Raw genomic sequence first — 16,053 nt, 5'->3', positions numbered from 1 at the left:
AATAAATTAAAATTGAAGTTAAAAATTTAAAAAAAACATTTTTAAATTCCTGTCGTCAGTCCAGGTCAGCCTGATGGAAAAGGAATGTTTTAAGGCCGCGGCGAAAGGACCGGAGATCCGGGGCCATCCGGAGCTCAAGGGGAAGTTGGTGTTGTGATTCAGGGTCAGCCTGTGGGTTCGGCAGTTGGGTCGGACGACTCAGAGGAGGAGGGGGGTGTTGAAGACCTTGCTGAGGGGGTTGAAGATCTTGCTGATGATAGCCCTCAGGCAGGCCCCTCCCACTTGGTCACCATGGAGACCCAGCTGTGTGAGCCTGACAGTGTGGATGAAGATGACCCACAGCTGGCCCTGTTCAAGGACGCCCGACGCAGGAGGCAGTCAAGTAGGAGTAAACAGAGGAAGGCAGTGGGGCTTCTCGGAAGGAGGCAGAGAGAAGCCATGCCCTGAACTCTTTATAAAGGAATTGTGTGGGGAGGGCTGGTTTGCTGAAAGCAACCGCTCAGATAGTGTTTCAAAGCTCCTGTATCTTGGTTCGTGTCTTGTTTGTTTTTGTAATAAATTTGGCAGACGTTATTCGTTTGTAAAGGGGTTGCCTTTTCTGCAAGGCCGGTAGCAGGCTGGTACAGAACAGTTGGTTCCATAGGGCTGGCGCTCCCAAAGAGAAGGCCCTGCCCCTGGGGGTCGCCAGCCGACATTGTCTGGCCGACGGCACCCTGAGCAGGCCCTCCCTGTGTGAACGCACCGGGCGATGGGAGGTCATTCCCGGCAGCAGATGGTCCTGCAAATATCCCGGGCCTAGGCCATGTAGGGCTTTAAAGGTAAGTACTAGCACCTTAAAACATTTTAAAAAAATGTAGAGGAGGAGGAAGAAAGTAGGAAGGTTAGAGGAAAAGAGAAGTGGGGAGAAACGGGAGGGGAGTGGTGAAGGAAAGAGGAGAGGAGAGGAAGAAGAGGGAAGTAGGAAAGAAAGGAGAAAGGGAGAAAGAAAGTAGAGAAGAGGAAAGAGTCAGAAGGAGGGTAAAAGGGGAAATGGGTGAGCAGCACCCAAACCTACCAGTATGTATCTATGTACTGCGGTGTATTTGTTGATTTGTTTGTGGAAGAAATGGAAAAATAAAAATAATAAAAAAAAACCTAACAAATAAATATCTTTAAAAGAGTAAAAATAGAAGCCCCGTTCAAGGTTCAAGGATGCGCAGGGAGGTGGGATTGCCTCTTAATTCAACACCCAACTCCAATGTGATGTTCCCCCATTGATCCCCCAAACCATCTGGCAAAAGATAGCCAATCTCACCTCAGGGTGGGGTGGGGGGGGGGTACGATGTTCCAAAGGGCCACAGCACAGAAGGCCCTTCTCCTGGACACCCCTCCCCCCGGCCAGAATTCCTTGCCCGCTGGGGTCCATAGCGATCTTCTCCTCTGCCAACGCAGATCCAGTGGGGTGATAATTTATTTCATCTATTTAGAAAATTTATATAGTCGCCGACTGGCTGACAGCGACTCTACATGGCTTACAAACAACAAAAACAGAGTACAGAAAAGGAAAACAACAATAAAAAACAATAACCGCCCGCCCACCCACCCCAGCGGCAACATATAGTCAACGAAGCTCCATCCCACTCTGGCCTCCAGGCCCGCCGGCAAAATCAAGTCTTCAAGGCCTTATGAAAGAACGTCTAATTTCTGAAGAGATAATTTTCCAAAGAGAGGGAGCCATCACAGAGAAGGCCCTTCTTTTGGGTCTCACCAGATGTATTTCCTTAGGGGATGGGACCCACAACATTCCTCGTCTCTCCGCACTGCTGGGTTGGGCAGATATGACCAGCAAGAAACAGTCCCTCAGATAACCAGGTCCCAAGCCATGAAGGGCTTTAAAGGTGACAACCAGCTCCATGAGTTGCACCCGCAAGCAATTTGGCAACCAATGCAGCTCCCGCAGGAGAGGTGACACCTGTGCACAAGGTCTGCACAAAACCATGCGGGCCGCTGCATTTTGAACCAGCTGGAGCTTCCGGATGCTTTTCAAGAGCAGCCCCATATAGAGAGCATTGCAACAGTCTAGACGGGAGGTGACTGAGGCACGAGTGATCATAAGAAAATACATGTGGACTATGTCTCATCCATGCTTTATAGTGTCTGTGTTAAACAGGTCACTCTAATGGAACCTGTGTCACTACAGCAAGTCATAGCAAAATGTAGAGCAGCGATTCCCAAGTATCTTACAGCTAATGCCCGAGTTAACGACATTTCACTTAGCGCCCGTTCCTAGGGGCAGTTGTTTGCCCCTACGAACGACCGCAGAGGCTCTGCAACCTTCACCCTATTCCCCCCCTCTGCTCCCCACAGCTGCTTCCCCCTCCCATCCTGCCGCATCGGACTCATTTACCTTGCAGAGACCTATCTCCTCTCTGCCGCCGTTTCTTTGCCTCCGAGGGAGACGAGAGGTGGCTTGGAAATGCTCTATGCGCCAAGAGTGAAAGGTTCTGGGGACCGTAATCTCCGCTTTTGCAGAGAACAGGTGGGTGCCTGAAGTCACACGAGATCACATACCGCCCCAGAACATTTCACTCTCGGCGCAAAAAGCATTTACAACCCATCCGGATGGGAAATCGTCCTGCTCTCCTCTCCCTCAAAGGCACAGAAACCGTGGCAAGATCTTTGCAAGGTAAGTGAATCGTGCGCAGCAGGAAGGGAGGGAGAAGCATGAGGTATCTCAGTGGGCCGGGGAGGTCTTGGGGGCCTGTTCCATCACTAGGCCCCCCCCATGGCCTTCCCCACCCTGAGATACCTCATGTGCACTGAACAAGCCGTGCGTTTGATTAGCGAATGGGTGGGCAAAAGCAGGGAGTGATCGCGTTCAAGGTACGAATCCTCGAGTTACGAATGGAATTGGCAGGCTCCGTTACATTCGTGGACTCGAGGACTACCTGTATGTGGACGTCAACTCCCAGCTGGCTGGGGAATTCTGGGAGTTGAAGTCCACACCTCTTCAAATTGCCAAGGTTGAGAAACTCTGGCGTAGAGTCACCTAAATATGTCCCATCGATTAAGAAATATTCACTAGTGTTCCAACTTGCTCCTCGATCTTCAGCTTTCCGGTGGTTCCGTCTTGTGTTTTGTTTTGCTTCTGCTGTTTACAAAAATTAGGACATTGTCCTCAAGTGCTTCGCAACCCTCTCTTCAGCTGGTTCTCTTCTGCCCGCTCTTTTCTTCAAAATGTTCTGTTCTTCAGCTTTCAACTGAACTTGAAGTTCATCGCTCTGAGAAGGAAGGTCCGGGGCCTCTCTCCGGTCACCAAGACGTGCCATGGGTTTGTCCAGCAAAATATCAAGATGTGGGATACAGCCAAGACTCTTAAATCAAAACAGATGCAGAATAATCGAGTAACAGAATAACAAAATAACAGAGTTGGAAGGGACCTTGGAGATCTTCTAGTCCAACCCCCTACTCAAGCAGGAAATCTGTAAGTTATAAATTATGGAGACAACTAATACAGCCCAACTGATGATCATTTTAATCCACACAGGGCATGGTCTGAGTGGGGCAGGGCACAAGAGATAGTTGTCTTCATGAAGTTATTAAAAAAAAAGGCCAGTGCAGTCCTAGGCTGCATCAACAGAGGGATGGTTCCAAGATCACGTGAAGCGTTAGCACCATTTTATACTGCACTGGTGAGACCATACATGGAATACTGTGTCCAATTCTGGTCACTGCAATACAAAAAAGATGCTGAGGTCCTAGAAAGAGTGCAGAGAAGAAGAACAAAGATGAGTCTGGAGGCTAAATCGTACGAGAACAGTTAAAGGAACTAGGTATGTCAGCCGAACAAAGAGAAGGATTAGGGGTAACATGATACCTATTCCATTATTCGAGGGGCTGTCACAGAGAAGATGGTGTCGACCTATTCTCCAAGGAGTAAAGGAGAACCAACAGAGAACTAAGGAGAAACTTCCTGACAGTGAGAACAATTAATCAGCGGAATGGCTTCCCTCCAGAAGTTGTCAATGCTTCATCTCTGGAGGTTTTTTTAAAAAAAAAAAAGATTGGAGAGCCATTTGTCCAGAATGGCATAGGATCTCCTGCTCCAGCAGGGGGTTGGACTAGAAGACCTCCAGGGTCCCTTCCAGCTCCTTATTCTATATCCTGTATACAAGTTAAATTTGAGGGGGGGAAATCTCTAAAAAAAAATTCAGTTCTATTCCCAACTTTAGCATAGGGCAATATTTCAATAAAACACCCAAATACCTTTTTTAATATATATATATTAAATATGCATATATATAATATATATAAATATGCATATTTGCATGCCAATGTTTATGCATGCGTGAATGCAAACAGAGATTGATCCTGGTAAGAAGAGGATTGTAGCTGGCCAAGCATTTTATGCTTTTGTGGAGTTTAAATAAATATTTTTATGTTATTTATATATCAAATCCACCATCTCACTAAACAAGTGAATCGAAGTGACACAAAGCTAAAAAAAAAAAGCTAATAAATTCCCAAAAGAGACTCTGCACTAAAGATATTTTGCAATTGACAAAGTCTAGCATTTAGAGAAGAGCAGAAAGCAGATATATATCATGGTATTGGGAGGAGTTTGGAGAACCAGGCCTAAAATTCACCTACTGTCCATTGGTCTTAATAAAAAAGAGCAGTTTTAACTGCAATGGATGTTTTCACCCAGTCTTGACTAACTAAGTTTATAAACTAGCAATATCGGTAGCTCGGATGTAGGATGAGGGTGGAGGTTCGTTCTCTGAGCTTGTGGGTTGGTATCCGAACGTTTTGTTACCAGGCTTGGTAACATCTTCAGAGCGGAGTTTAGGGGACATCAGTCTCGGTATTGTTCTGTTTATAAGGGCTTTGTTCATAATATAACCTCCCCATCAGAAGACCCATCACAAGCCTCTCTCTGATGACGCACAGCTGACCCATCACAAGACTTATCACAAGACTCTCCCTTGACACACCCACAACTGGTCCATCACAAGATCCATCACAGGACCCTCTCTTGACACACCCACACCTGACCCATCACAAGACCTTGACACACCGACAACTGACCCATCACAAGACCCTCCCTTGACACACCCACACCTGACCCATCACAAGACCCATCACAGGACCCTCCCTTGACACACCCATACCTGACCCATCACAAGAACCTTACTTGACACACTCACACCTGACCCATCACAGGACCCTCCCTTGACACACTCACACCTGACCCATCACAGGACCCTCCCTTGACACACCCACACCTGACCCATCACAAGACCAACTGACGACACAAAGCCCTTATAATCAGAAGAACACTGCCATCCCCTAAACTCTGCTGAAGATGTTACCTAGCCTGGTAATGAAACGTTCAGAAACCAACCCAGAAGGAACCTCTACCTTCTAGCTTGTAAGTCTAGCCCTGAGAAGGCATCTGTTCATTGTCCTTCCAACTCTGATCAAATAATCTGAAGCACACTATACAGGCACCAGTTTTATCAGCTCACTGTATTTCTCCGTTCTTCCTCTGCTTCGTCATCTGGACCCTTTGGCCTGGGAGAACTTTGATCCGCATCTAGAAAAGACATTTCTTGTAAGTAGCTCTGGGAAAGTTCCTCGTCATCACTTTGGACAGCCGCTAAGGACTGTTCAGAATTACCGCTCTTCTCTTACCTGCTCAAGGCTTCCATCCCTGCCCAACTGCAACAAGAAATCCAGATTCTAAACCAGGGGTAAGCAACCTTGGCTCTTTTATGACTCGTGGACTTCACCTCCCAGAATTCCTGAGCCAGCATAGCTCAGGAATTCTGGGAGTTGAAGTCCACGAGTCATAAAAGAGCGAAGGTTGCCTACCCCTGTTCTAAACCAACTCATTTAGGATTACAACGCGGCAAATATTTCTCGTGGCCAGCTGTGGACCTCTGCCACTAGGTGACGCTAGCGACGCAACATACAATGCTGCATTTACATTTGGAGGGGAAGGTTTTGAGACAGCATAAAGAAGATTGTTTCCATCCCATAATATGCAACCAGAATGGCTTGGGGATGGAGATGTGGTTGCTCTGATCTCCTCCGAGACTCAAACCAGCTATCTTTTTTTTTTCCTTTGGTTCCTTGAAAAATGTTACTAAGCTTCAGCAAAGGAAAAAATATTTAAAAAGCAGAAAGAGAGGAATTAGGAAGAGCAGAGTTCTAGTTCCCTGGAAGTTACCTAATGAGATAAACAATTGCCTTGGCCGGCAGCGAGATATGAGTTTTGTGTGTGTACTTGTGTCTTTTTAATCCGTTCCCTTGTTTTATTGTTGTTATTGGGGTTTTTTTAATGGGTTTCTTGTTTCAACAGCAAATGATTTTGTCAGAGGGCAAAAAAGGGAAATGGTAAAAGCTTTTAAAAAGGAGAAAATCAGGCAGTCCAAAAGGGGAAGGATCTAAGGCAGGGGTGGGCGACTGTGGCCCCCTTTGTGACCTGTGGACTTCAACTCCCAGAATTCCTGAGACAGCCATGCTCAGGAATTCTGGGAGTTGAATGCTGGCTCAGCAATTCTGGGAGTTGAAGTCCAGGAGTGATAAAATTGCCATAGTTGCTCACCTCTGATCTAAGGGAATCGCATAGGAAATCACTCTGGGAACTCTACTGGTTATTTCTGATAGGTTAAAGAAAAAACAGACAAAAACTGAATTATCTGAATATCTCAGAAAGATATCAGACTCAAGACCACCTGTGATAAATAAATTCATCACAGAGAGGGCCAGTTTGGTGCAGCGATTAAAAGCAGGAGTTAAATTTGCCAAGACGGACTCTAAAAAGCGGGCAATAATTTTATCCAGTAACAAAGAGCATTTGTGAAATTTACAAGTGCAAGTAATCCCTGCAGTTACAACAGAGACAAAAAAAGTAACTTTACAACTAATCTTCCCATTTAGCCCCTTTGCAGGTCTGTAAAGCAAAGGAAAGCTGAGGTTTGATCAAAAGCATAATTATGATTTCACATAGCAACTGCTTTGCTTAACCACCAAATGGCTGGTCCCAACTGGGGTCTACCTTTAAACTGATATTTACATAAATGTTTTACCGACTTGGGAAGGTGGTAAATGCAAGGGTTGATAGCTAACATTATTTCTTTCATCACTTCTGTAACTACGAGCAATCACTAAACAAGGCATTCACCAATCAAGGACTGCTATATTGCCTTTCCTTGCAAAAAGGACCAGGTCCTGATTGGAGAAACAGATATGCAGCCACAGTAGGGCAAAAAAAAAATCTGTCTATTTCCCCAAAAAGTGATTTATTGTTCTCAGGAGACCCTCTGCAATTTTTACACGTAATTGTGAAATATATCAATGAACAGGTGTGTCAAATATCCTGATTCTTCAACTCACTTTTTGGAAAGCTTTGCTCCAGCTGCAATTTTAGCCAGATGTTAACGCGCTGGGTCCAGTCCCCGGGGGCTTCCGCTTCCCATAGCCGAGGCTGCTCCATTGGGTGAGTCTCCAAGAACTTCTGACAAACTAAACAGGGAAGAGCAGGAATGTGAGAAGTAGAGCAGGAGTTCTCAACCTTGGCAACTTTAAGACTTGTGGACTTCAACTCCCAGAATTCCTCAGCCAGCTTTGTGGACTACAAAGAACAATTAGTTTCACACAATATCGTAAGCTAAGCAAGCCACAATTGGCCTTACCATGATAAAGGAACCCGGACACCATCAAAGCTAACACCAGCCAGAGCACTGAACATCTCAAAGAAGTAGTGCGAGATGGGAAGGTGTGGAGAGACCAGCTGGCCCATGGAATCTCCACGAGTGGAACATGACTGAACGGAGAAGCTCATCATTAAGGAGGTACGAATTCTTGCTACTTTCAACGCCTGCTCTTCCAGTCTCTCCAGCTGAAGTTATTTATTGCTTCCTATCCATAGGATCACAATCGTCTCCTCCGTGCCTACTCAAAATGGGGACCATACTTCAAAGGCAAAGGATTAAACCCACTGTGTTGATCATTCCGTTTTGCAGATGCAAAAAATACGTTGCAATATATTACTTCTTCTTCCCAGCCCCATCCAATCATTCCATTCAGCAATTTTCAATTATTAATACAGATAGTCCTGAACTTAGAACTATTCATTTTAGCAATACAATTTGCAATGGCACTGAAAAAAGTGACTTACATCCGGTCCTCAAACTTATGGCCATCACAACAACTCCAAGGTCACATGACCACAATTCAGGCGCTTGGCAACTGCCATGTATTGATAGGTGTCCAGGGGTCATGTGATCACCATCTCCAATTTTCCCAGCCAGCTTCCAACAAGAAGTCAATGGGAGGGTGCAGATTCACTTAAAAACTGTGTGATTCCGTTTACAACCGCAGTGATTTGCTTAACCACCGTGGCCCAAAGGGTTGTAAGACAGGTTACAGCTCATTTAATAACTGACTTGCTTAGCAATGGAAAGGCTTGATCCTAATTGTGGTTGTGAAGTCGAGGATTCTGTCCTTCCAATGAGATAACCTTAAACAAGGCACAGTAAGTTTAGATCAGGGGGTCTTCAAACTTGGCACTTTTATGACTTGTGGACTTCAACTCCCAGAATTCCTCAGCCAACGTGCCTAGCTGAGGAATTCTGGGAGCTGAAGTCCATGAGTCATAAAAGGGCTAAGTTTGAAGATCCCTGGTTTAGATCAACAGAACAGCAGAACTGGTAACAAGCACGTCACATAAAACAACAAATAACAGTGTTGGAAGGGACCCTGGAGGTGGTGGTAATAATAATAATAATAATAATAATAATAATAATAATAATAATAATAATAATAATAATAATAATAATAATAATAATAATAATAATAATAATAATGTTGGAAGGGACCTTGGAGGTCTTCTAGTCCAACCCTCTGCTCAAGCAGGAGACGCTACCATTCCAGACAAATGTCTGTCCTATCCAAAACAAGAAAGAATGGATGGAAACTAATCAAGGAGAGAAGCAACCTAGAATTAAGGAGAAACTTCCTGACACTGAGAACAATCAACCAGTGGAACAGCTTGCCTCCAGACATTGTGGGTGCTCCATCACTGGACAATTTTAAGAAGAGATTAGACAACCATTTATCTAGAATGGTTAGGGTCTCCTGCTTGAACAGGGGGTTGGACTAGAAGGCCTCCAAGTCTCTTCCAACTCAGTCTGTTATTCTTTTATTCTTCTTGTTGTGAACTTGCTATGTTCCAACAACCGTTTAGGAGAAATAGCAGGGAGAAATTATCATTTTATGTCTGGAACTGACCCTTTACACCCACAACTTGAATGTTTTATTTCACTTCATTTATATCTGAGCCTGTGGAGCAGCCTTAAGAATGTGATCTGATGAATGTTTGCCTGGGACATCTAAGGATTCCTGCATAACATTTACTCACAGCATTTGGAAGCAGTGAAAACTCCTGTCTGGAAGGTTTGATTTATGGCTTCCGGTCCACCATCAGTTTTTCTTTTTGTTAAAAAAAAAGCAATTTATCTGAGTAGACACTGCACAGCTGTTCACAAGGAGAAGAGCCTCCAACAGGATGACTGATGTCACAGATTATTCCAACAAAAATAAGTTAAGAAAGATTGCATTGGCGTAATTGAAGACAGCACTGAAAATTTCATGTGGAGAAATGAACATTATCTATCTGCTGTAGTCAAAAATGCATTCAGGAAGTCCTCGACTTTTAGCTGGTCAATTAGCAACCATTTGAAGTTACTAGCCCCACCCCCCAAAAAAGGTACCTACAACCCAATTCTGAACTTCTGGATGCCAGGTTCCCCCCCCCCTCCCTCCCAGTGGTCAAGTGACCATATTTCACACACTCAGCATTTTCAGCCGTTTCACAACATCCCACATTGATGGCGTGGTGGCACAGTGGTTAGAATGCAGCATTGCAGGCTGATTCTGCCAACTGCCAGCAGTTCGATCCTGACGGCTCAAGGTCGACTCAGCCTTCTTCCTTTCCGAGGTCAGTAAAATGAGGACCCTGATTGTTGGGGACAATATGCTGACTCTGTACACCATTTGCTAATTCTATTCTGTTCTATTCTTTCATAATTTAATTCTATTCTGTTCTGTTCTATTCTATTCTATTCTATTCTTTCATTATTCTATTCTTTTGTAGTTCTTATTCTATTCTATTCTTTTGTAGTTATTCTATTCTATTCTTTTGTAGTTATTCTATTCTATTCTGTTCTATTCTATTCTTTTGTAGTTCTTATTCTATTCTATTCTATTCTATTCTATTCTATTCTATTCTATTCTATTCTATTCTATTCTATTGCCATAATGGCACAGTGGTAGAATGCAGTATTGCAGGCTAACTCTGCCCATACCGTAGCAGGAGTTCGATCCTGACGGGCTAAAGGTCGACTCAGCCTTCCATCTTTCCATGGAATATGCTGACTCTAAATCGCTTAGAGAGGACTGTAAAGCAAGCAGTGTGAAGCGGTATATAAGTCTAAGTGCTAGTGCTATTTACATTGTTTTTGCCAAAACCTGCTTTTTACTTTTTTTTTTTGCAAAAACACTGCATAGCAAATGAACAATGGGCAATCTCATTACAACCCTAAACCGAGGACTACCTGTATATTAGACCCTCCCCCCCATCCTCCAATATGCAACAAATGGCATATTAAGGTCAAAGAATTGTTAGCCATCCCAAAAAGTAACTGCTTGCAAGAACACTAGAACATAAGATCATAGGGCTGGAAGGGACCTTGGAGGTCTTCTAGTCCAACCCCTTGCTCAAGGCAGGAGACTTTAGAAGTGTCTCTAAACCGATGTTTCTCAAACCTTGACAACTTGAAGCTATGAGGACTCCAAGTCCCAGACTTTCATGCTGGGAATTCTGGGAGTTGAAGTCCTCACCTCTTCAAGCTGCTTAGGTTGAGAAACCCTGCTCTAAGCCTTGAAACTGAGTTTTTGTGTTGCAAAAATCTTCCCAGCCATACAAAATAACCTTGTTTTCAAGGTTTCCCCTTAGTCCTCTTGTGTAACAGTACAGGTGGTCCTCAACTTTCAACACTTAGTGACCGTTCAAAGTTACAACGACACTGGTAAAAAGTGTCCTATGACCATTTTTTACATTTGTGACGACTGCAGCATCCCCAAGGTCACAGGATTTACATTCAGACACATGACAGCTGACTCATATTTATGACGGTTGCAGTGTCCTGGGGTCATGGGAATCCCCTTTTGCGACCTTCTGACAAGCAAAGTCAGGGGGGGAAACCGAATTCATTTAACAAGTGTGTGACTAACTTAGCAACTGCAGCGATTCACTTAGCAACTGTGGCAAGAAAGATTGTGAAATGGGGCAACCCAGCAATGCCCTCGCCGTGATGTCCCGTTGCCTGGATGCGGTCTGCGTCTGGATGGGGAGAAACAGGCTTCGTCTCAATCCTGCCAAGACTGAGTGGCTGTGCGTACCGGCATCTCGGGTTAACCAGTCTATTCCACCTTTAATGATGAGGGGTGAGGTGTTACCCCCCGTCGATAGGGCTCGCAACTTGGGCGTCCTCCTGGATTCGCGGCTCAGTTTTGAAGATCATATAGGAGCCGTGACCAGGGGGGCCTTTGCCCAGGTTCGCCTGGTGCGCCAGTTGCGGCCCTATCTGGACCGAGATGCCCTACACAAAGTCACTTATGTGCTCGTGACCTCCCAGTCACTTATGTGCTCTCTACATGGGTCTGCCCTTGAGAACCACTCGGAGGCTTCAGCTGGTGCAGAATGCGGCCGCACGAGTTGTGATGGGGGTTTCCCGATACTCCCACGTAACACCTCTGCTCCGCGAGCTGCATTGGCTTCCGGTTGCCCTCCGGGTGAGATTCAAGGTGCTGGTGATGACCTATAAAGCCCTAAATGGCTTGGGTCCGGGATATTTGAGGGAACACCTGCTGCCAGTATCAAGCTCCCTTCGTCCTGTGCGCTCCCACAGGGAGGGCCTTCTCAGGGTACCTCCGACAAAAGATTGCCGGCGGGTAACACCCAGGGGGAGGGCCTTCTCTGTGGGTGCGCCTGCCCTTTGGAACCAGCTGCCTGTGGAGCTTAGGACTGCCCCTGACCTTCGTTCATTCCGCCGGGACCTGAAGACCTGGCTCTTTGAGCTTTCCAGCCAGGACTGAGAATTTTAATTGTAATTTTATTTAATTGGGTTTTAATTGGAGTTTAATAGGGGTTTTATTTTATTCAAGGACTAAATTTAATTATTTTAATTGTTCTTAACTTTTGTAATGTGTATTGTTATTTTAAATTCCTTGTGAACCGCCCTGAGTCCTACAGGAGAAGGGCGGTATATAAGTCCAATAAACATAAACATAAACATAAACAAAGCTCACTTAACAAATTTCTCGCTGAGCAACATAAATTTTGGGATCCATTGCCGTCGTACGTTGAGGCTTACTTATAGGTCAGGAAAAAAAGTGAAACAGCAAGTTTGAAATTGGGTCTTGAAGTTATACATTGCATTGTGGAATGTCCCTCTTCAAGACGAACACAAACAGGCTGTCATGGTTCCGATAGATGAAACCGTTTAAAGGAACTTCAAGGAAATGTTAGCATTTTTGCTCCGAAACACAAGCATTTTTTGCCCCTAAATTTTGGTGGATCTTCACAGACAGCAAATGGTATAAGAGGCCCGTACGCTGCCCACTGAGGCTTATTCTGGCAAAAAGCTGCCTCTGTTGATTTCCTTCCCAGCTCTACCTCAAAACGCCAAATATTTATCTTGGAGCTGTTTGCCCGGACTGCTAGGATCCTTACCTGGATGCATTTGTAATCTTTAAAATCTACTCTTTCCATTGAACCCTCAAACTTTACCTTTCTCCATCTCAGCAGAAAGAGGGTGGCTAAGTCCCAAGGCCTCCTCAGAGGGGAAAGCCTGGCAAAAATCCTGAAGCATCTCCATCGCAAGTCCACGTCTTCTAAATTTCTTTCGTACAAACATGGTGTCCAAAACAGGGAGCAGGTAACATTGGCTGGTATGCCCGTCACACAAATTTCCTGCAAGTTGAGCATAAAACATCCCAGAAAGGGAACTAATGAACAATTTCTTACTGAATAAATCTCCTTCTCGTTGCTGAAATACAAGGCCTGCTTTTGGGACTTTCTCATTTGTTCTTCAAGAGATGTTTTGGGTCATCTCTTGCCTGATTCAAAGTTCTGAAGAACTTAAAAGGATTTCCCCTCCACAGAGAACAAAGACCAATGGATAGAACAGGGGTCTTCAAACTTGGCCCTTTTATGACTTGTGGACTTCAACTCCCAGAATTCTTCTGCCAGGCACTCTGGCTGAGGAATTCTGGGAGCTGAAGTCCACAAGTCATAAAAGGGCTAAGTTTGAAGACCCCCGGAATAGAAGCTTGGCAGAGGGAGATCCAAATGTGATATAAGGTGGCCCAAATCAGACCTATTAAGCAGTGCAAGAGAGTGTATCTTGCTTCTATCTATTTATCCACCCAAATCTAATTAATCTTGACTTCTGGCAACTCTTTGGACAATCCCATACCATTTTTTGGCACATTTCCAGAAGTGCCTAGGGCTGAGAGAGTGTGACCAGCCTAAAGCAGGAAAGAACTCATGTTTTCTGGCTCCTGGTCCAGGACTTCAACTGCTAAACCAAAGTAATTCTTGATTCTCACTTTAGGTCAGTGTATCTCAAGCTCAACAACTATAAGATATACAGTATGGTTGCATGCTGGTTGAGGGATTCTGGGAGTTGAAGTCCACACTTCTTAAAGTTGCTGAAGTTGAGTAACACTGCTGTAGACATTCAAACAAGGGCTGGATGGTCATTTGCCATGGAGGCTATCAGGATCCTTCCTCTGGGCAGGGTATTGGAGTAAAAGGCCTCCAATATCTCTCCCAACCATATAATTTTACATGGTCCCAGTTTATTGGTGTTAAGTATTTTATACACAATCGTAGAGTCTTAGCCTAGAAGGGACCTTGGAGGTTCTTCTAGTCTAACCCCCTACTGAAGGCAGGAAACCTTATACCAGAGGTCTTCAAACTTGGCCCTTTTATGACTTGTGGACTTCAACTCCCAGAATTCCTCAGCCAGGAACTCTGGCTGAGGAATTCTGGGAGTTGACGTCCACAAGTCATAAAAGGGCCACGTTTGGAGACCACTGCCTTATACTATTCTGGACAAATGGCTGCCAAGTCTCTCAAAATCCTCCAGTGGTGGAGCACCCACAACCTCTGAAGCCAAGCCATTCCACCGATTGTTCTCACCGTCATGGAATTTCTCCTTAGTTCTAAACTGGATTTCAATCTACACACCCTTACAGTTCTTTCTCCTCTTCATTGTGGAATCCTATTTTCAGGCTTCGTGCAGGCATGGAAAACAAGATGCATCTGCAGAAGTAATCCACTTATTAAAATGTATCTGACTCTTAAAATAGTTTGGCTTCTCTTCCTCCATGTTTTGGAACTTGCTGCTCAACAGAGACACACACACAACTGACCTCCCGCAATGTGTGACCTTTTCCAGCTTGCTCACTCTCCTTTAAGCTATGTTATTATGGCTCCCCTCAGCTCTTTGCAACTTTCTGGGTTTGATGCCTCCTGAGGAACCAAGAAGCATCACAAAATAATCTGTCAGAGCTCAGGAAGCATTGGTGAACTACCAGAGGACTGGGAAAGAGATGATGTGATTCCAGTTTACAAAAAGGGGGGGGGAGCGGATCCAGGGAACAAGGCCACTCGGCCCGACATCAACACCTGGGATGATCCTGGAAAAAGATAATCAAGCGCATTTGTGAGCATCTAGAAATGAACACAACAATTAATAGATGCCAGCATAGGATTGTCAAAAGCAGATCATGCCAGAAAAAAACTCATTGCCTTCTTCGACAAAGTGACTAAACTAGTGGATAAGCTAAACGCTGTGGAAATGTCCTGACAGTGAGAACAATCAGTGGAATGGCTTGGCTTCAGACGCTGTGGATACTCCACCATTGGAGGATTTTAAGAAAGAGACATGGCAGCCATTTGTCCAGAAAGGTATAGGGCAGGGATAGGCAACCGTGGCTCTTTTATGACTTGTGGAGTTCTACTCCCAGAATTCCTGAGCCAACATGGGGAAACTATGGCTCCTTCATGACTTGTGGACTTCAACTCCCAGAATTCCTGAGCCAACATGGCTCAGCCTGGAAACTCTCCCTTTCCCCTCAGCATAGCTGGGTCAGGAATTCTGGGAGTTGAAGTCCACGAGTCCTAAAAGAGCCAAGGTTGCCTACCCCTGGTATAGGGTCTGTTGCTTGAGCAAGGGGTTGAACTAGGAGACCTCCAAGATCCCTCCTAGCCCTATTATTCTATTTTCTAACAGGTCATTCAACTCCTTGAAGTATAAAGTCTGCACGACTGGCTAAAGCAGACTTTTGTTTTAGAGAAGTCCTGAGGCCCAGTAGAAACAAGCTCTCATTTCCTTCCCTGATCTCGTCAGCAGATTATCGGGCTTATTCCCTGCCTCATTCGCTGCCCTATCATGAAAAATATGTGTTTGCTATTACGATTACAAGGCAGCCCAGTTCTTCAACTGTCCCAAGAATTTTGCAGCATAAGGCAACACTTTGGGTGGGTCTCATTGCTGCCCCGTTACTCATACGGTTGGAACATATGGGCAGAGCTAAGAAAAGCATAAAGTCTCCCGTGAGTCAAGAAACCGAACGCAAATCGGACTGTCTGGCAGTCCAAGAGAAATGTCATACTCTGGCCATAAGATACCCTTCCTTTTGGGAAGCTGGCAGAGTCTGTGCATGAGGTCCAGCATGGCCTTAAAAGGGGACTGTGTGATTTCTGTAGCCCCATTCCACATTGACCCTGTCATGGCCAACACAACCAGCCTTGTAGCTTCTCAACCATTCACTTAAGAGAATAACAGAATAACAGAGCTGGAAGGGACCTTGGAGGTCTATTAGTCCAGCCCTCTGGCTCAAGCAGGAGACCCTATACCAGGGGTGTCAAACTCAATTTCATTGAGGGCCGCATCAGCATTGCGGTTGCCCTCAGGAGGCCGGGTGGGTGTGGCC

General features: G+C 45.1%; 1 protein-coding gene across 6 annotated transcripts in view; it reads right to left on the bottom strand.

Moving 5' to 3' along the window:
- The window catches only part of LOC308673687 (protein FAM169B-like), a 65,798-nt gene that overhangs the window by 14,724 nt on the left and 35,021 nt on the right, over window positions 1-16,053 (bottom strand). For 2 of the 6 annotated variants that reach the window (XM_081337576.1, XM_081337578.1), the window contains 3 exons: window positions 12,839-13,021; window positions 7,381-7,509; window positions 5,508-5,575 (listed from right to left, as the gene is read on the bottom strand). In XM_081337576.1, coding sequence (XP_081193702.1) covers window positions 5,508-5,575; window positions 7,381-7,509; window positions 12,839-13,021 — 380 coding nt within the window. Of the gene's footprint in view, window positions 1-1,404; window positions 1,459-1,496; window positions 3,354-3,590; window positions 3,711-5,507; window positions 5,576-7,380; window positions 7,510-12,838; window positions 13,022-16,053 lie in introns of those variants that run through there. The other 4 variants (XR_014027716.1, XM_081337577.1, XM_081337580.1 and 1 more) reach the window with 4 other exon arrangements.

Source organism: Vipera berus (assembly GCF_964194415.1).
Source record: "Vipera berus genome assembly, chromosome: 12".
Lineage (NCBI taxonomy): Eukaryota > Metazoa > Chordata > Lepidosauria > Squamata > Viperidae > Vipera > Vipera berus.
Note: the sequence above shows the minus strand (reverse complement) of the source record. Positions and strands in the feature narration are given on the sequence as shown.